Source organism: Amia ocellicauda, chromosome 20 (genome assembly GCF_036373705.1).
Source record: "Amia ocellicauda isolate fAmiCal2 chromosome 20, fAmiCal2.hap1, whole genome shotgun sequence".
NCBI classification, from domain to species: domain Eukaryota; kingdom Metazoa; phylum Chordata; class Actinopteri; order Amiiformes; family Amiidae; genus Amia; species Amia ocellicauda.
In genome coordinates, this window is record NC_089869.1 from 20896033 (window position 1) to 20923219 (window position 27187).

At 40.9% G+C, this 27187-nt stretch overlaps 1 protein-coding gene across 3 annotated transcripts; it reads right to left on the reverse strand.

The window, feature by feature from the left end:
* pwwp2b (PWWP domain containing 2B) lies at positions 1-27187 on the reverse strand. 3 transcript variants are annotated; one of them, XM_066693664.1, is made up of 3 exons: positions 26576-27186; positions 20339-21980; positions 1-211 (listed from the first exon to the last, which is right to left on the reverse strand). In XM_066693664.1, the coding sequence occupies exons 1-2, from the start codon at positions 26713-26715 to the stop codon at positions 20339-20341; spliced, it is 1782 nt and encodes a 593-aa protein (XP_066549761.1). In that variant the 5' UTR covers positions 26716-27186; the 3' UTR covers positions 1-211. The 3 variants fall into 3 exon arrangements, with proteins under 3 accessions (XP_066549761.1, XP_066549759.1, XP_066549760.1); XM_066693662.1 differs by lacking the exon at positions 1-211 and adding an exon at positions 15029-16591 and having other exon boundaries at positions 20343-21980; positions 26576-27187; XM_066693663.1 differs by lacking the exon at positions 1-211 and adding an exon at positions 15029-16591 and having other exon boundaries at positions 26576-27185.

Here is a 27187-nt window from a genome sequence, read left to right on the forward strand (position 1 = left end):
TGTGATTACTCGTTTTTTAATGAGCAGATTAATTACAAATCCATTAACGGTTTAAAACTGACAACAATGGCAACAACTGGTGCTGAGATGCAGAAAGCACTTCTGCTCACAATTAAATACCGCAAAGGGCATCACAACAGAGCGCCAGCTGAAGATAGAGTTACAATCCTACTGCGGAGGGCGTCAATAATCCTCTGGAAAGCTTGCCATACTGTAAAGAGGGGAGAAAACACACAAACATGTAAATCAAACTAAGTAACATATAATAATTACAAATATGATGATATAATGTATATATAATAATAGCGTTTATATTTCCCTTCCCTTCCTTTGGTTTTTAGTTTCTTTTCCTCTCATCCCAGTTAGCTTTATCTGTATTCGGTGACTGTGGCCCCCAGTGTTTATTATTGCCTTTCTTATTGGAAAATAGACACCAGTGAAATGAAATGACCTGCCACAGCAATCTCACACAAAAATAACAAAATCAGAATCAGAACTGTGTCCAAATGGGAATAAATGCAAAACCCTCAAACTAAACAAGACTAAATCCAGGACATATTTTTCAGTGACGTGTAAGGAAATCTCCAACCAATTGAACCACATAAATAAATAATAAATAAATAAATGATACTGACCAGGTATGAATAAATGTATTTTAGAAACATTGCAATATTCGTTTAAACCAGTAGGGGGCAATATATTGTGAACGTTTCATACCGCAGAACCCACGGAGGGGAATTCATATTTTCAGTGAATTGATATTGTACACATCATCTGCTCATTTCTTTCTTTAGGTTTTAGTGTCATATTTTATATTATATTATATTCTAAAACAAGCCCATAACACATTTGTTATCACAACAGACATTTTGTTTTGTGGACAGTTTCCAACAGTGTGTGTCGTTCATATTTCAGCTGTTTACACAATGCAATACAAAACATCCGGTTTTTTAATTTCATACACTAGGATATGACTGATTTCTCCTTTCTCTTGTACTTTAGTTTGCCAGCTGTATGACTTACTGTATTTTGCTGTATTGGATAATAGTAAAACCAGTCTAAGGAAACATTTTCACTATGTAACTGCTGTAGATCACCTTACACAAAGTCAAATAATAATAATAATGATCACTTATTTGAGAACAATTACCACTTATTTTAACGAGTAGTAGCAGAAATAGAGTACACCTCTGTCACTGGGTCTTTGGAGGGGGTGAAATGCATTCAACGCTACCTGGTGTCCTGGTATTGTGAAATGTGGAAGGCGAGGTGTGCAGGACAGACACCATATTATAACCACTGACTCACAAGAACTGATTCATGCCTTTATCTTCAGCAGCATACAAATGTGTGTGATGACTGGCCTGTGATTAAAATCCCCAGGAACATCCTGTCATCAGGTTTCATAGCAGGAGGTCAGAGTGAATAATGCCAGTCGTAACGTGCTGGCTATTAAAGGGTGTTGACATGCTCTTTAATTGTCGTATTTAAAGGGCTGTAGGTCAGGGAAAGAATCGGGCGACAATCACATGACTTCCTGTTTCACTCATCTTAATAATTCAATCACTCTAGTCATATGAGCCGATATAGACTGACTTGTGGCTTATGATTAAGAGAATTTATGGACCATTTTATGTCAAACAAAACACGTCTGGACAATGCTTTCTTCCAGGCAAATATTCACTTGGGGTAAAGACTACAACTAAATGTTTATTACAAGAGTTTGAGCAGAAGCACTACATGTTTTTTTGTCTTCTTCCTATCTAGTTCAGTGGCCCCGGAAAACAAAGAAGCCAAGGTCTCAATCAGATCTGTGCAAACAGACGCGGATGCAGGGGCTGCTTTGTGCTTGTGCTCACTTTTCTAAGCATGACGTCATCCACCAGGTATTTTAAGCCACACATTTCAATGCTTTCTGAAGCTGACAGCTGTAAAAAAAACAGGTTTCTGCAGATGTAGACAATCATGAGAGTCAAGAGGCAATCTCATTCCTTATTGGAAAAAAAAAGAAATTAAAAAAACCAATCAGCACAATCCTAACATTGAGAATGACAGGACCAGCTCCAACGTCTTTCTTCTGCTTGCTAACGTGTAGTTTTTGCTGCAGTAAAAATATCTTCTGCTCCTTCTTCCACTCACTGACCTATGAGTCATTGTGTTGGCATTTTTCCCCCCCTCTGTGTTTCACATATTATGTTGCTCAGATAATAATACTGTTATTTATGTTTACAGACCCAGACATTAAAAGCACCACAATAAGAAACATTTTATTTAAACCCTGTGAAATAGAAACGCTGTTCCTCAACGCCTCAGGCCTACATCTCAGAGAAGACCCTCTTTGAAACCTGATCTGTATGCGAGACAGTGCTCGTGGGTCCGAAATGATATTAAACCTTTCTGTTCACAAAGGCCTAACACTGAGCAAACTGAATCGGAGTGGGAAGAGACCATGTTTGTTTCCTTTGAGTCGAATCTGTCTGCCATCGATTTCTTATCAGCTTTAGAAAAGAACTATTGACCTTTCAATTGGTTCGCTTTAAAACTATAATCCCCAGCACCAGCACCAGCTCCAATCCTCGGCCGCCGCATGGGAATGCTTCGTAAGAAAGGGTTTCCTCTCCTCGCAGTTACAAAAGGAAATTCTTCACATTCACATTTCATGAATAAAGAATTATTAACCCGAAAGCAGACAAACAAGCCTTGCCAATTACATATGAAGCTGTCTACACCTACGCACTTCACACTTTCTTATCTCACTGGTTAGGTATTGATCGGTGAATGCCTCGTTTCTGCTTCGTTAACATGATGAACTCCTCCACAGCTTACATGTAACTTAAGCAACCAGCTATATTAAGTTCCAGATGACATTTGAAATGAGATTACTGAAGACAGTACCTGTTAATTGTGCATCTAGTGGTTTAAGCCAACATTATATCCATTTTGTTTCTTTTTCTTTTGTGATTTCCTATACATTCCTAACATCTGAATCCAGGACAGAGCTTTGTGTCTAAATGTTTTCGGGAGCTTTTCTGCAAACCCGAAGAGAGACAAAAAGGGTCTAACTGTCGATCCAAGTTTGAAACAGTGGGGCCGTTGTTCTTGGCTGTGTTGCCTTTAAAAGGTCATGGATTGGGATGATGTCTGTGATAACCTGGCTGAAGTCCAGTCCAGCGCCCTGGATGATTGTGCGTCACCGGGGTGTGACGAGAAGCAGGCGGCTAGTTTGGCGGATCAGTAGGTCACACTGAAGGGGCAGAAGGAGAATAAATGGGGATGGGCCATTACATCAAAAATATGCTTATATTTGTTCAAAAGTGACGTCCCTGCCGTGTATTTAAGTGGTTTCCTCAACACAAAAGCAACGGAATTACACTTTCATATCTCACAACACAGTAAAGCCTTTTCTAGTGGAAACAGTGTCAAGTGATACTCTACAAAACCACAGTTTATTTATTCTCCTGCGCATATTATTGGCCATCTTTGAACTTTCCTTTTTGGAGCTTTATAACAAATTCAGCTCTGACTCAGCCCTTACTAAAAGGAAATCTCTGCAAAGGAAAACCACCGACCCATATAAGGCGATGGAATTTGAAACACGCAGAATGCCCGGCGATGCTGGCTGTGTTCTGTTACCACAATGCACTGCACCCTGCTCGGGAGACACACTGCCGTACTGTTAGGGATTACTACTCACAGACACTCACATTTACACAACTCTTACAATAATCATACGTGAATGTGTATATAAATTGTATGAATAAAGCCAATTTCATACGTAGTTGTATGCATGTCTTTGTTACAATCTTTACCCACGCCCACACACACACCTTCAAGAGGAAGAACAGATAATCATATGTTTTATACATGTATACAGTATATTCAGTCAGGAATGTGCATAACCTGGTTAGAAACATAGAAATGGGGTAGATTGAGGAAGATTTAAGATTTTGAAGGGGGATTTGAAAACAAAATGAGAGGCAAAGGAAACTTCAAAGGCGGGGAAACAAACCATACTTTCATCTCCTCTAATTATAAATGTCCGGATGTTTGAAATATTTGGGATATCTCAGCACTCTGGTGATTAGATCTGTTACCATATACTGTCCAGTCTGCAGACAATATTACAACTACTGAAGCAATAGTAAAAAAGTAACCACTTTGTATTCTAAGTGATGTATAGCCTATATTAGTTTGCAATGCTTTATTCTGTAATACAAACACAACTGGCATTGCTCCGATTGTTCATCAAGTGTTTTTAAAAGATAATTTTACTCCTGAGGAAACTGTTGTGTTTAATAAGCACGTACTAAACACGTACAATTTCATGTGGTAAGTTTTTGAATGTGATGTCGAGAAGCAATCAGATAGTAATTAATCCCTATTGTTGTGGCCTCAGTAATGGGACGTTAATGGTTTTAGATTAGGTGAACAATGAGGTGGCCGACTCCTGCAGAGAGTCAATTCACAGACTGGAAATTGAGCTGATTACACCCGAGTCCCATCTGATAGAGGCTCGAGAGCAAATCAAATCTAATAAGTCACGACCTTATTATTTATAGAAGTGTGAATGGATACTTTCTTCAGCACATCCTAAAGCAGGGGGGATAAATGTAGCTAATATCACCAAATAAAACAGAGATGGCTAGTTCCCAGGTTCAGCTGAATAACAGAGGAAAAAAGCATCAGTGATGGAGTTTCCTAATATCTGATCAACTGTTAATGTCCTGTACACATACAATATGAACCACAGACACAAACTGAAATAAGACACATGTATGAGAGTGAAAATAGGTGGCACTTTACACAGAGATGAAAGGGGGTCCAAAACAAACTTCCCGAGCATCCAGCCGTGTTGTTGGAGCTGGACTTCTCTAGAGAAACAGCTGGATGGGATTGTGGTATGAATTCAAAGCAAAGCTCAACACCAGGCCGTGAACATCTGGAAACAGATCCTGTCTTTGGCCCCCAATAAAAAGCAGAGGTGGTTCAAAGTGTTGGGTGCATCTGGACAAAAATGTACCACAAAAAACATTTAACTCTGGCCGACAGCCACGACTTGAAGCAAAGATAACGACCAACTCTTAGACGGCAATGCTTTGATTATTGGATGGTGCGGTTTAAATATTAAAGTGCATTAATATCTGTATGCATCCCACTTACCGACGAAGATATACTTAGATCATTAAATACACTTTTTTAGTTGATGGAGTTTACGGCCGCCACAAAGTTATGTTACAGTTAGGTACACTAAAGGTACAGGGAAGAAGAAATGTAGAAAGTAAAAATGTTCAATATTATATATAATCTCTCTCTCCGTGTTTAATCAAATGAGACTAACAAACCACATAAATATTTTCTTATTCATTGACGTAATTTGCAAAATTGTTTAATGATTAGCAAGATATTTAAACAGTGAGCCCCGATTGCTTACAGAATGGTATTGAACTCGGTAATGTATTCATTTTCTGGTTTGTTTGTTGCCGTCATTGGAAGAATCTTCAATCTGCTGCCGAATACTGTGTGATGCAAGAGGGATGCAGAAATAGTTTTGGACCCACAAAACATTTTTATACTGTGTTATTTTTACGTTTATGAAGAACTGTAATAAATCTATTGTCAAGCTGAGAAACCACTTAAATGCATAGTGACATGTCTAAGGATGGTGGAGTATCTTTATCATTTGAGCTTCAGACGGTTTTCATTCTCTCCAAACCTCTCCTCCTTGTGCTTTGACAGCCCTTCTGCCCTAGACAAAGGGCACAGTTTGTTCTCAATTGATGCATTGTTATGGCATGCATGTTCGACTTGTCAAGCTCCTCGGCCTTTGTTTGCAACGCACAGTTCATAATAACTAAATTTTCCAAGAAACACTCGGTTCAGTAAATAAAGTGGTGCGGTTTAACCAGAAGATGTTTACTCATCTCTCAGCTGGGGTGCGTGGCTTCTCAGGTGCTTTTGGGAATGACGTTTGTTTTATTCTTTATGAGCACATTCTGAAGAGCTCGAACAATCTTTCATTTTCCGTCAGCCTCTCGGCACAGCTGTGCATTAGATATCACTCAGACTCGTGACTCATTTAACGGACACGGCCTCTCAGTCAGACTCGCTTCACGGTCTTGGTTCATGATTTCAACTCAACCACGATAGCTCCTTTAAGGTACTGCGTTGGGACTGTTAGTATTATTATGATGCTCATGTATATAATTTTAGTGGAAGCTGATTAAATGCAAGAAAACAAACCCATTAAGTGCACTCAAGTGACCAACACGGTTTCACAGATTGTGTTGAGGGGAGTTTCAGTGTTCGGTGACACCAGCTCTTGCTTAACTGGAAGTGAATGCAATATTTGTCATAAACGCAGCACCGATGAAAGACAACAGCCTTTATGGAACTGCAGTGTAATGTTTTGATGTTTTTAAAGGAGGGTGTGCTTGGAGTGATTTACCTCTAGATTTCCTGTTTTCCATGTGCAGTAATCCCTCTGGCAGCTTTGTGCCAGAAAGACAAGAAATAGCATGCATCTGAAATTACACACATCGTTTTCGCCTGACTTTTACAGGATAACTGACAGACATTTAAAAACCATATAAGGGGGATATGAACTTTAAACAGCATGGACATATGCAATTGCACAAATCAACTATTTAGACGGGGCCTACTTCATGGGGGTTGAGTTGATGGATAACTGAACCTCGTGTTTACTGGTCTCCCCGGCTTGAAAAGATAAGATCATCTGTTAAGACCAGAGCTAAAATGCCCAAAGCACTTCTAAAGCTACTAAATGTGATATCAAATACAGCACTTTCAGCCCCCCTTCAGACTACAGTTCACATGCAGTTCAGCAGCTCGAGACCAACGCGTTTACGGCTGAAATGTGACGCTGCCGTGTAACATTCCATGGAAATGCAGCTCTGCGTTTCGATCGCCGTGTAGCGAGGCAGTGAATTAAATCTGCCCCGCTGCTGCTCGTGTCCGATGGCAGCTGAATGCCTTTGCTTTTCCTGCGGTTTGATTGCAGACGCGTTGAATCCGAGCGCTCCCTTAGCGTGTGTGCGTGAGCGAGCGGAGAGATTTAACAGCCGTCTGTGTTGAGAGAAAGGCTGCTGCACAGCCTTGCATGGGGTTTCAAGGATCTCTGTCTTTACGTGCGATATAGACCTATAAACTGTGAATAGCATTTCCCCACTTTAAATATTGTAATCGGTAAAGAGGACAGTGGAGGAAAAGGAACATGATTCAAAAGGTCTTAACTTTGTGAAGGTTTCTAATATTTTTTGATATTAGTGACCGATTTAATTGGTAAATTAGATGGTTTGGACGAATATAACTGTCCTTTGTGTTGGAGTTGGAGAAAAATACACAAAATAAACATGAAATATAAGATTACCCTGTAAAGCCGATGGCAGCAAGATGACTGAGGAAATATTAAAAATGGCATTTCTTCAAGATTTCATAAGACTTTTGCACACAAGGGCTTACACATTGGCAGGGAGAAATTAGGCTATGTCAATGTTTTCTTCTGCTAGAGGGTTAGCGGGGGTGGAGGGGGTCATTTTCCAGACAGACATTGCCAGTTGCAAATAAAGGGCACAGAAAAAAGTTAGTAAAAACAACATCAAATAAAGAAAAGTTTAATTAGCTTAGATGAGTTTATTGACACATTAAATGTTGCCAAGTGAACCGAGATGTCCCCACACCCCCAATAACCCAGGCCCAGGTATTCGGCCATCTTGTGAACCTGCATAACTTCTTCTGCGGCTTTTGAAGGAAACCTGAGAGTTGTGAAACAGACTTGAGGAGGAATATAACAGCATTGCAGGAGAGAAGCCATTTGAACCAAATGAAATATAAAAGTATTCATAAATCACCCGACACACATTCAAGCCAAGTTTGAACGCTGGTGTGGTGAGAAAACGACCAATTCGGCCGCCAGAAGAGAGATTCAGCCGTGTCTGCGTGAATTCAACTGAAAGGCTCACGTCGATAATTTAAGTAGTAGTGCAAACCTGTCGTCAGGTTTCGGAGTCTGGAAAATAAACCTGATCATACAGCCAACAACAAAGTATGTCATTATGTTTGTTATATTATATTTTTGCTATAGTAATCTACTACAAGTGTTCTTGCACTGCAGTAAACGGTCTTTGCTGGTGATCAGCATGTAGCAAACATTTATATTTCAAATAAACTGCTACAACCAAATAGCCCTTCCTCTTTCCTCTTCCTATACCACAAGTTTATCAAAAAACAGATAGTTAGTTATTTGAATGAGTAATAATGTTATTAAACAATACAATTAATGAAGGGGCTACACTAATATTTCTCCAGAAGATGATTAACTTCAATTGAAGGTGCAGTAACGGATTAAAGGCCATTCTCGGGAAAACCCTGGCATTGTCAGCAGTTACTTGGGCTCGAATAGACACAAAAATAGTTAAAGGTATAAGGAAATACACAATTGGCTGGTTTTATTTGGTCCTTCTCTTCTATTACACACAGAAAAAACACTTCTATTCTTCAAGATAAAAAGTATTCCTCAAAATAAAAGTATTCAAAGTGGACTTTGAAGTAACGCAGAGGGAGCAGGTTTGACATATATTGACTGCGGCTCCTAAAGCTCTCCACACAGGGCTGTTGGCCAATTTCCTGATGCAGTAATATTTAACCAAGGAGGGGTTTGCTATGTTTGCACATCGAGACGGCCGAGGCAAACGGGGAGCTGCATTTGATTGTTCACTTTTAAGGTCCCCGTGGAGAGATTATATGAGAGCCGTTTCAGGGAGCGCAGACTCGGTCTTGTCTACAATAGGAAAGATTTACAGTATCAGTCGAGGGATGTAAAGAGCTGAAGAGGCCAAATAAACAACAGTCCTAGAGTTAGGTTTGAGCCAATCATTTAAAGCAGTTGGCCACATACGAGTGAAATTATACTTATATACACCATTTTCTTCCAAATACAAACCTGGAATTGCATTTGATACATCGCTTTTCAATGTCCTTTCCCTGCTGTAATCTATTAAGTCTAATCATTCTAATAAATTCAGCTCTTGGGTCACTTACCGTTCTACGTTCATGCAATTCAAACCACAATTCTTCCTCTCTGCGGTAACTATAAAAACAACTATCAACAATTTAATAACATAATATAGAACATTGGCGCTGGTATTTGTGGTATAATATGAAGCACTTTCAAGGTGAACTACTGCAGATAAAAAATAATGATGAAAGAGAAGGAGGAATCTGTATTCAAGCTGCCTTCAGGGGTATGGCAGTAATACTTTTAGAGGAAAATCAACTCCCTGGAAACCCATCAATAAAGAATAATCATCTTATTCAGTGTGGGGGGGGGGGAGGCAGGAACACACAGCCCACCTGCTGAGTTTATGGTACAATATAAAACATGCGAGGAGATGACAGACTGCACAGAGCCGGCTATAAACTGGTCCAGAGAGCTTCCCCACACAGCAAACGGCCAAGACGGGATGGAGGGATCTGTGTCACGGCGCGAAACCAGAACGCAAATGAAATGCAAGTGGAATGTGTTTCACAGAAGACTTCCAAAATGGCAAGAACAGACGTGTCACCATGAACACCTCCAGATTAGACCTCCAACTGTAGCTCCTGCCAACCACTTATGCATGTATTCAAGTCTCCAGATCTGCTGAATTTGAGTAATTTAGGCCTTAATAGGGGAAGGAAAACACAAAGAACACCAATTACTGTTGCCGAGCTCAACCGCCGCTTCGTTGCGCTTGCGAACGCGTCACCGTCTCCGCTCTCCAGAGGTGAACACAAGAGAATTTCATACTATTTCATCGGAAGGATAATTCAAATTCCACTGGGTGTACGATACCGATAAGCTGACGATTCATACGCTATTCAAAGTATGTAAAGCCCTTCCACCCCCCCGCCACAGTTGATCTCCACCAGTCTTGATTTGAATGGGACCCTTTCTTATCTCTCCTGAATGTAACCAACACACACTGCATTTACATAACGGACTCGGAGGCCAAATGAAGTCGTGGTCTTTCATCTCCAGCTAAATAAACATATCTTCTCATCATTTTGATTGACACAGACGGCAGACATTTTAAAATGCTAAGCTAACCCTCTGATTCTCAACTGATTCTGTGACACCCACTCGCAGCAAGAATAAATGTATTTGGAACCGCTTATATTTTATGCTTGCATTTAAGTCTTCAATCTGAAGCGCGCCTTTAATAGAACCAGATTGTTTTCAACATGTATGTTCAGTTTAGCCGTGTAATCGCTTCTGTTCTCCCCTCTGCTCCGGCCTCATTAAAGATAATTATGGCCACTGCTTGAGAGGAGGCCTGCAATTATAAATAATGACACACACTGAGCTGCTCCTGGGTTTGCTCTCTTTTACGGGGGAGATTTTGACATCACAAACTGGTAGTAACAATTATTTTTCAGAGAGCCGGTGTCTCAAGACCTGATTACAGAAAGCAGGTTAAAAGTATACAGGGCAATAGAAGAGATGGTGTGTGTGTTCGTAGTGTTTGAGTTGGGCCTGTAAGAGATCAATTTATTGTGATCAACTCAAGGGCAGTGGAGCGGCGGAGAGCGCAGGCATGCCCAGGAGAAGTAGATTAATCTTGGATTTAATTAGGCTGTGTAGCTTCTCTTGTCACAGAAAACAGATGGTGCGCACAGGCTTTTAAAGAGACAGTGTCACTATTGTTTCAGCTGCAGGTTGAAACAAAGATTAAGCAGCTGAATGGTGAATGACATTTGTTGCGTGCGTGCGGAAGTCAGCAAAGATGAAAGGAATGAAAATATAAAAAGATCCCTGTGTGGGGAAAAAAAAAAAAAAAAAAAAAGGATTTAGCAATGTATTCAGAGATAAGGATGAGTCAAGACCATGGCCCTAAATCTGATCAAAACAGAGTGTCTGTTTCACAGGACCCAGTCATGATGTACAATCAGGAAGAAAACATTACAAAAACCAAACAATACCACATCACTTCTAACCTAAGCAACAAGGTTTAAATGCATATAATAGTTTACACCAACACTGAATTAACCTCAACTTGTTCCAACTTCATACATGTATCGGGAAAACAGTCTTCAATGAGACGGTGAGGAAATGCACACAGTACAGATAAGACAGTTCAGTCACCTAGTGCCCGTGCGGTGTGTGTATCTTCAAATAGCCAACTCCTTCAACAGATAGTAAATAAGTGTGTAGTTCAACGAGCTAGTTGAGAGCTCAGATAGTCTGAAACCCCAGCAGGCCGTGTGCGTGTCTGAAGCGGCTGCGAAACCCAGCCCCCCATCTGTCAGCCACATCCTTCCATCCTTCCTGCTCACGCTAATAAAGCACTCAGGGTCGCATACTTACACACTGTTTACTCGCTGCTGGTGCAGGCAGGAGTTATTTGATTAACTGGGATGTTCTAGTCAGGGTAAGCAAACTAAAAACACAGAGCTGGTTGTTCTCCAACGAAACAAGGTGGACAAGGTGTGCTGAAATAATGTATTCGGGTAGTTGGGAAACAAAAACAAAAACTGAAGGAAAAGCCTTGTGTGTAAAAATTACACACACATGTACCGGTGTGTATATATTCTGTGCCAAACAAACACTGAAATCAACAATAATAGTTGGAAAAAATCAACGTATTCCTTAGTTCAGAGGAGATCGTCAGCTAAAGCACTCGACGCTTATCATCAACCGAACAACAATCCAGGATATCCACCTTGCATAAATGAACTGGGCAGGATTGCAGTTATTGAAGTGACACCAAAATAAACAATTACAAGTTTATACTCATAAAACTCATTTGTAATGAGACCGAGACATATCTTGGGCAAAGTCAAATACATAATGTCTGCAGCACAGGGATAAAATGAACAATCACTTCCTATACCAAGGCATATATACGTAATGTGGTTGTGTTAGTGCAAGCAAACATCAGGACAGGCAGACATTGCATGAAGCACGTTGGGGAAAAGATGGCATTACAGGGCAGAGAGCCGTTGCGACTGTTATCTGTTATCTTTTCAAATACTTACCAGCTGAGTACTGCTCATAGTTCCAAAGAAATTGGAAGTACGTACACGCACACGCACACTCGCACACAACACACATACACACACACACACACTTCAGATCCTTTTTTGCAGTTCTAATTAGCTTTCCTGTATCTCACGCAGATTGAGACCTGTTTTCTCTGGAAGGATGACACGGTGTTCAATGCGTTCGAATGAAAAGCGCTCGACAGCGTCTGCACATATCTTGACACTTGTGTGGTTCCAGGCCTTTTCATTGGACTTAAAGGTTTATGTTGATGACACCATTCACCACTGCAGACCAACCTGCGAAACTAAACATCAACCGATTTGGCTTTAAGCTCTAAGGTTCCCAATTCAACCTGGAGGTTTATACTTCTTGTTCAATAAATGTCTAATTACGTATACCGGACTTGCAAAGGACACAAAAGTAAAAATACCATATTTGATGGTCTTTACAAGAAACAATTCTGGTTACAGAAGCGAATCTGTAGCCAACTCTGGAGTAGAAAAACAAATCTATGACACTGACATCTGTTCCCTCTTCCACCTGCAGTTTTCTAGATTTGTCCGACCTTTTATACCAAAGCTACACATTGCCACTGTACCATTTATCACCTGTTCATTCAAAATATTTACAGTGTCATTGGCCTGAGAGTGGGGACTAACACTGATGAACACTTAACATGCAGACATGGGCCGCAGCCTTGCTTACTACACAATGCCTTTTGGTTTTTGATTTAATTCCAAAACCCATTTTTTCTTTATTGAAGGCAAACAGTGATTCAGTGGCACCAGCCATCCTGTGACCTTCGTTTCCTGTCAGAAGCCTGAGGAAACCTCACTGGGAGCAGAGACTGCCAAAGACGAGTACCAGTCGTGTTTTGTTGCACATAATTCCCAAGATGCATTAGGACAGCACGGATGAGGCAGACATTTTTGTTCCAACCAAGCTCTCAATTACTTAAGTGAATCCTTAATTGAAGTCATAATTTCCTACATCTGAGGCTTTGAATTATTTTAAAACAGTAGGGGTGTTAAGTTAAGTATAGAATTGTATAAAGAACCAACTATTTTATTTTAAAAGTCAAATTCTAGCAGATTGTTACTTCAAATTAGGTTCAATTAAGTAATTGAGAGCTCGGCTGAACAAAAACCAGCAGGGTACTGACTCCTGCGGGACCAGGGTTGTGAACCCTTGCGTTAAAGATGCAATTTTACTTACCATCCGATATACACACAAACAAAGACGAGAAAGAGACCGAGATACAGAGATACTAACTAGTAGTAAAGTAACTGCTTTCCACCAATCGTCTACTCTGAAAACCCAAACAGAGGGCATAGCTGTTGCTGATTCTTCTAAACTGAAGCATGGAGTTGCGTTTCAGTGCACTGCTTCTGATTACAGTAATGTTACACAGATGTAGAACAGCACACAACTGGTAGTGCTAATAAACATCCTAAGGGGACAGGGAAAATGAAAACACGGTCAACCACCACATGAAGCCTTGCAAACCAAGCCGTTTGGGTTGTGAGAACAGACAGAAGGAAGGCGGGCAAAAGCAGAGTAACAATTGAATGTTGTGTTGTCATGCAAATGAAATAATATGGGTGACAAATTAAATAACAAAAGGAAGTTAAGCACTGCCCGGGGGGGAAATGATCCTCAAATATGAAAGAATCCACAACATTAATTTTATCTCCTGATTGGGATTCTACGGCATTCAAATGAAGCACCTCAACAGGCAGGTGCGAAGAGATGGATTTGACTTTTCAAACTGAAATAGCATGTGCATGCCACACAAGAAAGGTTTCTTCTCCAGGATCAAAGTTATAAAGACACAACGAAAATGCTTTAAAACACTCAAAAGTAACTCGATGTATGTTCAAGTGAAACCGCACAAGGGTGGGGTGGGGGGGAACTTGCCAAAGAGTACGTTAAAAACAAAAGTAACACTGTAGTCACTTGTAGGTTCTCACTTGGACTTTGTCTTTTTATGCTAATAAAAAGAGGAAACCACAATTCCTAGGTATGACTTTCCATTTTACATTTCATATGTGAATAGAAAGAGAAGCCGTAATTGGTGCAAGAGCCTTATGCAAACAAGTCAAATTCACAACTAGTTTAAAAATAATCTTATACTGCACATTTAGGAGAATCAGAATTGCATGATAAATACAGGCTTTAGAACTGGCCACATCCAAAATAACACATCCCCCCCAGTAGGTATTTAAAAATGCCAAGACTGCATTCCCAATCCTTAACCGTACCATTACTCGACAATGTGCAAAAACTAACAGCTCAATGTCATACCATTCGCCATGTGAACCACATTTCGAGAGCAACAGGGTCCTCAGTCACAACGATGCTTGTTATTTCAATTAAATGTATTTTTAATCAACTTATTAAGACCTTTTCCACAGTTGCAACATCTCATTTGATTAAACTTGCTGAACTGGGAAAGTCAGACAGAATATCTTCAATTTTGGGTGGGATATGAACATGTGTGACAAACCGGTTGAGCACGCACAAATATCTGTGTGCTACAGATGCATAGTTCAAACATCCATTTTAATAGCTTGCCTAAAGTCACGTGGCCAAGCTAATCTTATAATCTAGGAAAAGGCTTTACTAAATCACTCACAATGGGGACTGGAGAGAAGTCGCAAGGTCTAAAAGGCACTAAACGAGAAAATAGCTAAAATGCTGCACTCTAAAACAATTGTCCACTTTTTTCTCGAAAGCCTGGAGCCCTGAGGACTTGAAGAGGTGTGAAATGATTTAAAATGTGGGTTTAAAAGGAGTAATTATGATGGGTTAGGAGTAACACTAAGAGATCAGGGTCTGAGTCATTAATAGCACGAAGAATCTGACCAGAGTCTTAAGAAGAATATATTATTACTAAAATGTCTACATTCACAGCCCAAGTACTAAAGAACGTGAAATTTAAAATCTCCGAAAACAAACAAAATAAATCTCTCCAGACTGGAAGAAGAATATTGCTTGGATATTTTATTTTATGTACAGTAAATCAAAAATAGCTCACTAAATCCGAAAGGGTCACAGCAAGAAACTTTTATTGCCCATGCAATCGATTTGGCTGTCGCTTCCCATCTCGAAAGACGTGCGAATCTGTCGCACGAGGCATATACGTGTGTACAAGTGAAACTGGCATGGATGCGTGAACATTGTTCGACTTATTAAAATAGATTTATATAAATGTTTACAAATAGAAACCAAGCCCTTTTGGTTTTTAGGGCAGTGCAATTACAGTGAGCTTTTAATATTCAATACTTTTATTTAAAACACCTTCTCTCCTTTCCCCCAACACAACATTACCTAGTGTATAGATTTTTACCAGCCCTCCCCTCCTCAGATCAGGTCAAGTAAATATTTGCCATATTCTTTAGCTTAAAAAAAAAAACATTTTTTTTTTTTTTATTCTGATTAGTCGCAAGCCCATCCATCAGCTCCCTCCTGCATGAACCGCCATGTTTAAAGCTTTATACAAAACGTGATGCATAGGAGATTAGACTCTTTGATTTCTCCAGTGGAACATTCTGGAAAATGTACGGTAGACATTTCAGTTAAATGCAAGAATACAGTGTATATATCCCCCCCACCCAAGATCCGTTTCTCAAATTCATCGCTTTTAAAACCAAGAACAATATTGATCCACGTTACGAGAACATTTAATGCATTTCTTTCTGCCTAACTCCAGTTAGTGTTGTGACACAAACTCAAAAATTGGTTTTACAGCAGGCCACCAAGGTACATAAAGTGCTTTCTTCTACTGAAACATTAAATAAAGTAAGGAGAATCAGAAAGGATAGATCTGTCACCAACTTACAAAACAAAACCTAAATTACTAAAAAGAAAGGCGATGGAAACATTTTCCTTTTCTCGTTTTGTAGAAACTGAAACCTGCATAGGCAAGGAAATGGGAACAACGCTGCAGCTATTCAAAAAATTATAATTAAATACTGCATTTTAAGACCTACTGCATGATCTCAGAAAAAACAATGCTTCACATTATTTTCATATCCGTAAAGTAAAAACCATACAATAAGACTTGTTTTTTTTTTTCCGTGTGAGAACGGATCAGGAAAACCGATGGCACGAGGATTGACCCTGAAGACGTTTCGATCATTGACATCCGTCCCTTCGTTCGTTCGTTCGTTCGTTCCTCTCGTTAACAGTCTCGTGCACGACTGGGTGACGTCGCTGTTAGGTATGACAAGCAGCAGCAAAGAGATTTAGATTGTAAAAGGTTGACTAAAGTGTTGTAGATAATAAATACATTCAGGGCTGTAGCATGTCTATTCACTCTATTAAAATGAAGGAAACTCTATAAAAAGGGAACCCTTAAGTTGTCCGTGAGAGACCTCGCTCCCCAACGCCGCCCCCCCGCTCTGCCCAGGCGTCCTGCTCTCTCCACAGTTGTAAAGCTCTTCCCATTGCAAGGAGTGTGGAGCCCAGCAGGCTATCCTGGGGGACACAGCAGGAGGTTTGGAGGTTTATTATTCACTTGGAAGACAGCGGAACTCCGAACTTCTGTCTCTTTTAAGAAAGGGGGGAAAAAGAAACACAAATTAGTCATCGGAATAGGCAATACAAATTGACCAACATTAGGATGTTATCAATACTGCAGAGAATCCCAACTGCAGGTGCAACTGTCTATTCAATTAAACTCACAAGTGACAGGATATTGTAATTGTTTGTGGCACAACATTAAATGGTCCCCCCTCCCCCCAATCATTTTCTGTTATTCAGTTCTTTAGCTAGAGTGGTCTGATCAGTATTACAGTCCACCAAGTATAGGGTCAGAGAAATGTGAAATGCACTTTAAACGGAGAGATGACAGTCTAGTTGCGATTGGAACCTGGACACATTTTAAGTGTATAAATGCCAGTCAATTTTTTTTTTTTAATTATTTAAATGTCATGTTGTGCATCAACTCGAAGTAATTTCCTTGTCAGAACTGATAGTATAGCAATACGTAAAGTAGACAAGTTAAATTAAATTTATAATTATAACAGGCTAAGTAATAAACATTCACCACATTTTTAAACGTGATCCTGTTTTCTTGTGTACAAATCACAGCTATGTATAATTTCAGTCCATGCAGGGCTAGGCTGTACAGTAGTGAATGAAAGGCAATATGCCATGGAAGCATTTTCAAAAACTGATTGGGAAGCATTTTCCTGTTTTCAGAAAACATTTTTTTATTTTTTAACATAAGCACGTTAATTGCCACTTCACCCCCCTCCCCCGACCTCACAACCCAGGGGAAGCAAAGCAAATCATGGCATACATGAATTCACTTCACAAAACAGGACAGATAAAGCTCGCCTGCTATACAGTTACTGTAAATAATCTATTATACAGGAGTGCTGAGAACGTACATGGAAAGGCAACACTTGAAACACCAGCGGGACTTGGATGCTTTTCTACAGCCTCCTTTATTAGGGAGATTTACCTGCTAATGGGGGGGAGGGGAGGAACAAAATGGCTCCTAAGACACACAGTGCCTTCAGTATGCAGGAAAACTCCCCACTTCCTTTCCTAAACCTTACATAATAATACATTCCTTCATAAATATGCAGAGTAACTCAATGTGTCGAAAGATAACCGGACTTCATGTTTTCAGTCTTCACTGAAACAGACAGTAATAACCAACAGAATTACATTTTTTTTTTTTTTTTTTTTTTTTAAAGCCACACAGATTAGTTCCAGCATGCAACCCATCTACCCTGCCAAGTGACTCACTGGCTTACAGAAAGCAGCCTGAAAATGTATGCATTTCACAGGAAATCTCTTATAACTGCACACAACAAAGGCCCCTTTAAAAAACCCTTTGAGAGACGATGGTTTGAATATGAATAATGCTACTATGCATGTTTTTTCAATCAGAAATAATGCAAACATTAAGAAAAAAGTCCTACAATACGGTTTAATAATGTGGATTGAGTTTCAACTCCTAGATTTATGATTTTCTTCGAGACTCATAATTCCTGTGCTCACCTAACAGTTAAAAAGCATTACGACTTTCATTTCTCAATCATTCTTTCATTAATGTACAGAGGCCTTTCCACAGATTTATAGAAGACGTTTACAATAAATATGTTGAGTCCCACAGCCAGACTTCATCTGCTGCAGTCTTTGAAGTTATACATTAGAACTGAAGTTAAATTGTGGTATATGTATTATCATTATTTTGAATTACTTCATTTATTTATTTTTTAAGAATTTTATTCTTGAGTGTTGCCTTCTGTTTTGTGTTTTTAAACAGTTAGGACTAGTAATTCAGGTCAGCCTTCAGCATTGCTTAAACCAAAGCAAAACATTCAAAATAATTATAAAAAGGCAGGACCAGCCGATGGCCAAATTTAAAAGCTGCGTTATATTACACTAAGTCAAAGAAAAAGCTTGGCTATAGCAGCTCACTTTGGTTACAGCATCAAGATAACTTAATAGCAACCGTTTTCTCCAGCAAACTGAAATGACCTTCAGAGCGGACCAAAAACGAATCCCAAGATTTGCAAAAACATACATCGGAACGCAAGATCACACAGACGCCTTACCCGAAAACATTACGGATCTCATTTGGGACATTTTCACATGTGCTTAGATTTTAGATTATACTCACAGCTAAATTAGAATTTAGTTATCAGGATTTTCTCTTCTAGTGAAATAAAAATGTCACATTGTTATGCAAAAGACTGTAGCTGCTTCTGGAATACATTTATGATATGTGCGACATTTTCATATATTTTTGCAGCCAAACTGTAAAGTACATTCCCCAGTCACTTTGAATACTGCACTATAGTAAGATCAGTCCCTATTCCTTTCACAGAAAAGCCTCTGCTGTTAATTGACAGAAAAAAATATATATGTTTATTAAACAGTGCAAGAATATCCTATGGATTCAAACCCAATAGGCCTACTTCTTACAGGAAGACTAGAATTCAGCCGACAGAAAATGCATCAGTGGTAGTGAGACCGAGATGTAAAAGTTGGGCCAATTGCTTTGTTCCTTCGTAAGACTAAGGGAATCTCACAGCTGTCTACAAGGATCGAACGCAGACAGAAATATGAAGGGAGCATCATTGCTCTACATTTTCCCACTGCAATCTAGCGTATAAACTGCCCAATTGCCTGGCTACTCTCTCCCAGCACCAATATTTGTTTTTTTAGTTAATAATTATATCTCAAGTATAAAACTAGACCCAGCACAGTTTGTTCAGGGAAAAAAACAACCCTGAACTAGACATTTATTATCCATCACCTCAGCAGCTGTTGTATACTGGGAAAAGTCTCAGCGCCTTAAGCCATTTTTAATAGCTATTCCTAGCAAATGTTTCCAGATTGTGCAATAAAACAATAAATGATGCAAGCTCTCACTGTGGGCCTTTAAATGTTGCAGGAATTTGGAAGAATTGGCTTGGAAAGAAATAGGTGTGACATCGGGTGCATTAAATACTCTTCCTTTTAGGAAAGAGGCAGGCGATGCAAATGCACACAGCCCGTGCGTTCACCCAGATTTGGATCCACGGCATATTCTAGGTTTTGCATGAATAAGTGCTTTATTTGTATGTGTCCCATGTGGAAAGTAGGCCTTCTCCATTCAAGGTGCACCCAACGTAATGCAGGAAATCCTTCGGCCTAGATGCGGATTGCATTCGGCTCGAGACACATCTGGAATTCTGGTTGCATACATTACACGATCATAGTTCTCTCTAATGGGAACCTGACAATATTAAAGATCTGTGCCGTGAAGGCCCCTTGCAGATTAAACCGCACGGCTCCAGCAGTAGCACGCGCTCTAGGGATCGATAGCTGCCAAAATCAAGCATTTGATCAGCAGGTAGCGGAGCAGTTCACCACAGATGATCTGCAATGATTTCCTTTACTTCTTCCCCTGCTTAGATCAAAACTGACATCCACCAGTAGGAACCATCTCACAGATGACTTTGTATCCAACCTATTATTTTCCAGCTGGGACTCAAAATTTCAATCTGGTTATAAATGTAAAGGGGCCAAGGCAGGGAGCAGTGATACTCTATTAAAATAAAATAAAAAGGTTGGAGTGGAGGGTTCCGTTTTCAGTTTGATTCGACTGGACATTCACAACGTCCGTCGCATTTAGAAATACAGCAGTGATTCGTGTAGCTCTAAAGAATAGGGGCGTCATGAATTTATGAAGGAAATCAATAATATATCATGAACAGGAACTCACGATCACTGTAAAATCGGCTCATAACAGATGGTTCAGTGAATTAAGAGAAGGAAGTGTCGTCTACTCACCTACGTTTCACAATGTGTCAGAAGAGAGGTTATTTCAGGCGCCAAATGTTCAACTGCCTTGGCAGCCTCTGCAATGGCTCTCCGGTACATTCCCTTCTTCTTCCGGTTAAACCGCAAACGGAAAAACTCCAGAAAGGGCAAAAGTTTTGACACCGACAGCAAGGAGGTGGTCGGCGAGCCAAACCAGGACACCTTCGCCTCCTGCCACAGCGGCTCCCGTTCGTCCTTCCTGCTCGTGCTGATGCTGAGGACGCGGGCCGGCCACCAGGGGAAGCCGTGGATTTTGCCCCAGACGATGTCCCCAACAGCAACCGTGCGCCCTTCCTCCGTCACGCACTTGGCGACGCTCTTCGTGTGAAGTCGAACCGTTATGGGTGGCACCGTCTTTTGCTCGTCTCTCGAGGACGACGACACCGAGATGTCTTCTCCGGGGGCAAAGTCGCAGAACTCCGGAGAGGTCCCGTCCGAGCTGCAAGATTTGGCCTCGTCCAGACTGTCGCTGCTACACACGGACAAACTCGACGAGTCCGCTTTCCTCTTTCGGAAGTGAAGCAGTAAACTCAATTCACCGTGTTGCTCCACGTCACTGCGCTGTTTCTTAAACTCGTCCTCCTCCCCGGAGCTACCCGAGGACATCTCGAGAGAGCTCTTCTCGGCAGAGTCTTCTGAATGCATATCGGCATGAGCGGGTCTCTGAACCTGCTGGCTGTGTCTCTCTGGATCGTCAACGAGTTCAGCCTCGTAGATCGAGATACTGTCCTCGCCGCTGTTTCGGGGCTTTAGTCTGATTTTTGGAGACGGGACATCCACACTGGAATGCAAAGGCCTGGTGAGTTTGAGTTTTGGAATGGATGCGGCCGAGCAACCGCCCGACTTGTCCAGAAGCGTCTTGTGTTCTTGAAGGTCTTGGCTTTTGTCGTGGTCCCCGACCCCGTTCTGAATCAGCTGTTTTGGGCAGAATGGTTTAACTGAGCCGTGCACCCTCGAGGGTATTTTTATCACTTCCCCCTTTCCTTGTGGCGTACTGTAAGAGATTTTTATTACCGGACTGTGGGGAATGATCTCCCCAGGGAACTTCTCATCCTCCTTCTTCTCCTTTTTGCACCTTTTGCTATCAAAGTCTATCTCCTCGCGCTTTTTGGGCTCCTTGACTTCAGTGTTTTCCTTCTTGGCAGCTTTCGAGGGCTGCCCATCTTTGCTGTCCTCATCGCTGTTTAAAGTGTTCTTGCATTTCTCACAGAGAACCTGCCGGGGCCGCAGGCGGATCGTGCTCATGGTCAACCGGCTGGAGTCTCGGCTTCGTCTCTTTTTCCTTTTGATTGTCCTCGGTGGGGGCTGGGGCACCCACTGGTTATAGCTGTGCCGGACCCACAGCGGCTGTGGAAAAGGAGCCCCTTCAAAGTAGGGAGGAAAGGGAGGCAGCCCTGCAGGCGCGGCAGACGCAGCCGGATCTGGTGCGCAGTCGGGGGCAGGGCTAGGCCCATTCTCCGGGGGCAGGAGGGTATTTTCGTTGCATGGCTGCAGCTCAGGCTTCAGAGAAGGTTCAACACACATTTTTTCATCTGGCGCTCCTCCGCTGGGTTTGGGAAGAGGAGGCTCGGCTGGCTTTGTCAATACATCTGGCAGGCAAAATAGCCCAGTCCTGAATAAGGCAAAACAAACAAAACATCATGGCATTACCATAATAAAAGGGAACCACAGAAATAGACTACATGGTTTTCTGTGGAAGCAATATAACCCCTTAAAAACAAGGCATTTTGTAATACATCATGGCTTATCTAAACATTTGATCTATGAGAAGACCTGTATCTTCCAGGCACAGAGCAAGACCTACACAAATACAAATACAGGGTTCCTCAGTCACTAGCGTCCTTGTGAGGAGGGGCAGGACGCTTGTGGTGGAAGAGGAAGTGTTAATGTGATCAGTGGAAAAAAATACAAAGAGAAATGTAAATATTAAACCTGCTGGGAACCTCAATCGGAGTTATGCTGTATGTCTGATTGCTTAATGAATTATTCTAATTAGAATTCATTCCACTCCTGTTGTGGTTACAGCCAAGAATGCAAAATGTATGGAAAATGTATGCTCCAATCAAAGCGGGTCTAACCCAAACCATGAGAAACACCCTCATAGCACCTAACTGCCCCGTACTTACAAATAGGCAGCACAATGAAGTGAGGACTATGAGACACGGCCACACCCAGACTGTCCCATCACGTCGAGTGTGTCACAGGACACATATCCGAGTTACTCACCACACCTTTGATGATCTGCAGCCCTGTACATTCACACGCATGATCGCTGTGACGTTTATTCATTCGATACTTAGCAAACTGTTTGACTGTATCTGGTTTCTCACTATAACTTATGGTTTTGTGTTGTATTTTTCCTTGTACCACTATAGACTTATTTTACATTTTGTAAATTTCCTTGCTGAGTGCAATAGGTCAAAATATTAATAATGAACACTAATTACTGGTTTGTGGTTGGCTGCGCCGTCATAAAACTCTTCTGCCTGCAATCCCCTCCTCACGGGACACAGCGAACAGCTCTGCAGTCAGTGTCCACGGGGACAGCTGGCAGACCCCACACTCTGTTTGTCTGTGCGTGTTTGTTTCGCCGTGAGCCGTGTTTGCTTGTCTGTCAGTTTTGGGCCTGCTCGGTCTGGGGTCTGGCAGGCGCCACGGCCTTCTAATTCCATCCCATATTCACAATCTCAAGGAACCCTAACACATATGTCATACTTGTAACATGGCATCCGACTACCATTGGAAGTGAACAACATGGGTGAACGTGCCAGAAACTGACAGACAGTGGCCATTACATATTGCAGGACATAACCAACCTTTGCTACAATCTATTTATGGGAATGTGAGAAATTTTGAATTACTTTTGGCAACAGACTATTCATCGTCCAAGTACAAAATCCCACGGTACAAGCACTGATACAAGCTTACGTACTATACTGGGATTCCACAGATGAAAGACGACAAAATAGTTATATATATTAAATTTAATTGAGTAAAATATTTGCCAACTATTTTGAGGCAATAAGGCAGAAGAATTAGCCTACATTGCCCGTGCACTGCAAACGAAAGCACTCCACATTAAATCAGGCCCGTGGCTTCAATGTTTGCGTTAACAAAAGCCTGGAAAACTGTCAGATGTGCATCGGTGTCACAACAGTACTTGAAAAACCAGTTTGATGTTGTCACAATGCACTTCTCCCTCTTCCCTTTTTATGCCTAAACGTTTTTCAAGAGGGAAAGGAAACGAAAATCTAAAACCGAAATGGACTTTACACCACTCAAATGTTCTGCAAACAAACAGTGCTCCTCAGCTGCGTTATATAGAGCACGTTACCATAGACACAGACCTTACAGTTGTGTGCCTGCAGATTCTCAGAGGGCGGCTGGAAAAGTAGCCTAGCTCGTTAAAGATTTAACCTTAAATCAGCAGAAAAACAGTCATCCTTACAACTGGAGACAGACATTCCTGAAGCATATTGTAGGAAAAAGGTTGAGAGGCACACAATTTGTGCAATGAGAGAAACCTGGAAGGCTCTGAGACCTGTGCTCTCTTTGACATTCAACAATCTACAACAGCAATCTTTTATTTCAGACAGTGCTACCATTTGTATGACCACACAATCTTTTACATCGACTTCGCATATTGCAAAGAATAAAAGTATTTGGTTTATATTGCAATAACTTACAGAAAAACTGACGGCCATAAATGTTCCAAAAACTAAATTTACTAAAATGGTAAATGACTTATACTTTGCATATTAATTATACCAAGCAAGTGATAATGAATTAAATCACAGACCAAACATGTGGAAAAACTAACAGGTTTGGCTCGTGCACTGCTTACTCTGAGGGCTATTGCAAAAATACCAGACAAAATGAAAGCAGGAACTAGGACTTGACAAAAATCAGACCAATTCACACAAATCTACATTACAAAACATTTGTCTAGGAAAAAAAACAGGTAACAAAACATAGCCTATATGGTTTCAAAAAATCCGTGAAATGTTATTCTTTATAAACAGCCGTAACTGATGCATGAGAAATAACTTTCTTCCTTTTGAGGGTGTTTTAATACAAAAAACACAAGACGTAGTAACAGCATGAGGGAATCTTTTTGTCAAATGACCTAAAACGTTTTTTTTAACAGTTATCCAATTTAATAAAGACAAGACTATTTTCTACTCAAAAACGTTTTTTTGTGTGTGTGATTGTTAAATCTCTGTGGTCTGTGACAAACTGCAGACTGTTTCTCTTCCATGGCAAAAAGAAAGCCTGCATTTTACATGCGACAACACCTGAACATTTATTATGCATTTTAATAGGGTGGGGGTTGGGACAGTCTAGCACAAAGCTTTTGTTCTTGTGCTGTGCATTGCTGCTAAACCAAAAATAAGTGCATTATTTATTTTCTTTTAAAACTACAAATTTTAATCCAGCACGACATAACACGCAAGACCATTTCTACACAAGAACAAAAATGTCTGCAGCACCATCAAATGAACTAAAGGGTTTTCTGGCAGAAACAAAGAGGACAAACTGAAAGCTCCATCGTCGTCCTGGAGAAAACAATCCCATGATTCTCTCCAGGAGACAAAGATCTGGGAGATTAGTTTATATATAGTGCATGGAGTATGCCTGAATGTCTGTGCCTGTATGTATTCTAGATACGAATGATTTGTAAAATGTGCATTTCATATTTCCTCTTGCAACGGCGCTTAACGAACACTTATCTACTTCTTCGGAAAGCTGTTGCAAGTTATACTGCTTAGAAAGGCACACCCAAATTCTCAACCAAAACACTGGAGATCAGCTTAAAAGCTTAAACTGCATATATAAAAATACGAAGAGAAGGGATAGAATGAATCAATATTAACTGCAGATCTTCAATAATGCAGGCAGACAATACAGGAGGAAGATTGCAGACATATCAAGGCGATAAAAACAAGACGTCGATGGCACTGCCATTTTAAGGTTCTCATTATTGTAGCTGTCCTGCCTAACATGCACTTTAAAATAAATGCATTTCAGTATGGTTTGGGAAAAGACTGAAAAATACACACACTTTAAAGTCAAATAATGGTCCTCTCTTGTGCACTAAAGAAGTAAAAGTAAAGAAAATATCTTGCCGCAGGTCTCAAATGCCTCTATAGGTTGAGAGTAAAGCTGGTGGGATTGTAGAGCAGCTCTCTATAAATAAGCAGAAGGTTAAAGCGACCAGCACAACACAAGGCAAATCCATGTGACTTTACAATTCTGATGACATGCTGTAACCAGACGCAAGATGCCTCTTCCCCTTTTCTGAAAGGGTGCACATTTGTGATTCAAATAGTTGGCAATACGTCCAAGAAATAGAAAATCTAACCTGCACCACACTTACACAAACACACATGAACACAAAAGTCACACAATCTGGACTAAAATCACTGCTAAAATGAGAATGCTCAACACTGAGGTTCAACAAAGGAAAAGTATCAAATTATTTGAAGCTGTATGTATACTAAATAACATGTCAAGCATGTTTAACCCACTTAGCTAGATGTGCTTTTTTTTTTTTTTTTTTTTAATACATGCTGACAAAGACAAATAGCTTCACCATTACAGATACATTTGTGAAGTACCTACAAGCCCAGATGCAACAGTAACCCTCAAACAAGAGGAACACAAGCAGAACAACAGAATCAGATCATTCATGACTTGCTATGCCAAGTAGAAAAAGTTAAAATTAAAGTTTTGATTTATTTATTTCATTTCAAAGTAGCAACATGGGTTGAATGTAATGGTCTGGGCAACAACAGAGCCTGGTCCACCTACATCTATACATCCCTAAAGAAAACTCAGTTATTTTTCATTTCACATGTCACAATAGAGTTCGTTAATGTGTCCTTTGGCATCATTGCTACAAAATGATTGATACATTATATCATTACCTATATGTGTATTACATAATAGTGCATCAGTCATTTAGTATATAATATGCATACAATTATACAAATTAAACTTTAAAAGACCATCAAATATACACAATCGTCCTACACACCATCATTGTGCTGTAATGTGTTGATCTACAAAGTATCAATTTAATCCCCACTGCATTCGAGTCGGGCCTAGTGCGCATCGCTCTCTCCCGGCTCCTTTATTCCCCCTCACAGGCCCACGGGGGGCTTAATTAGCGCAAATAAACTCAATTTCATCCGCACACAAACTCACTTCTTCTCGCAGTCCAGCAATATCCCGGTGAAGCTCCGGTCCCGGTAGCGGAGAGTCACCACCAGCGTGTCGTTCACGACCCGCTCGACGAGCACCGGAATCCGGGAGCCGGCCCGCAGCTCCTCCGCCACAGCCTCCATGTCTGCTGGCTTGCGGTGTCCGCGCTGGCGCTGCTCGGTCCCGGCCGCGGGAGCCACGATCGCCTCGGCCTCAGATCCGCGTCCCTCCTCGCTCCGAGCACGGAGGCTACGCCAGGGCACGGAATGACGCCATCACCTCCGCCAGGGCGATTACAACAGTGCTGCCAGCGGTGACATCACAAAGAAAGAGAGGAATCCTTCACCATTGCGGGCCCAGTTACACGCCAGAGCAACTCCTGTCATCATGCTTGCACCGTGTTGAAATAGATCTAAATATCCTATGGATGTGTGTTGTCATGACTGATGTGCATGGATTCAGTGGTTTTTATAACACCCTGACAGCACGCATTTAGTGTTTCTTTGTACTTTCCAAGCTGAGGATGGTTACCAAAAAACATTGATTAGGGGATTTAATTTGAATTATTTCTGAAACAGATGTATCATTTTACCATCCAGCTATGTTGTGGTTCAG

Excerpts from the sequence above, each read along its gene's own strand:
- pwwp2b (XM_066693662.1), bottom strand. The coding sequence starts at position 26,715 with ATGGAGGCTGTGGCGGAGGAGCTGCGGGCCGGCTCCCGGATTCCGGTG. Across the intron at positions 21,981-26,575 it reads TTGCTGGACTGCGAGAAGAA|GACTGGGCTATTTTGCCTGC; the intron begins GTGAGTTTGTGT and ends TGCCTTATTCAG. Across the intron at positions 16,592-20,342 it reads CTTCTGACACATTGTGAAAC|AGACAGAAGTTCGGAGTTCC; the intron begins GTAGGTGAGTAG and ends CTTTCTTAAAAG.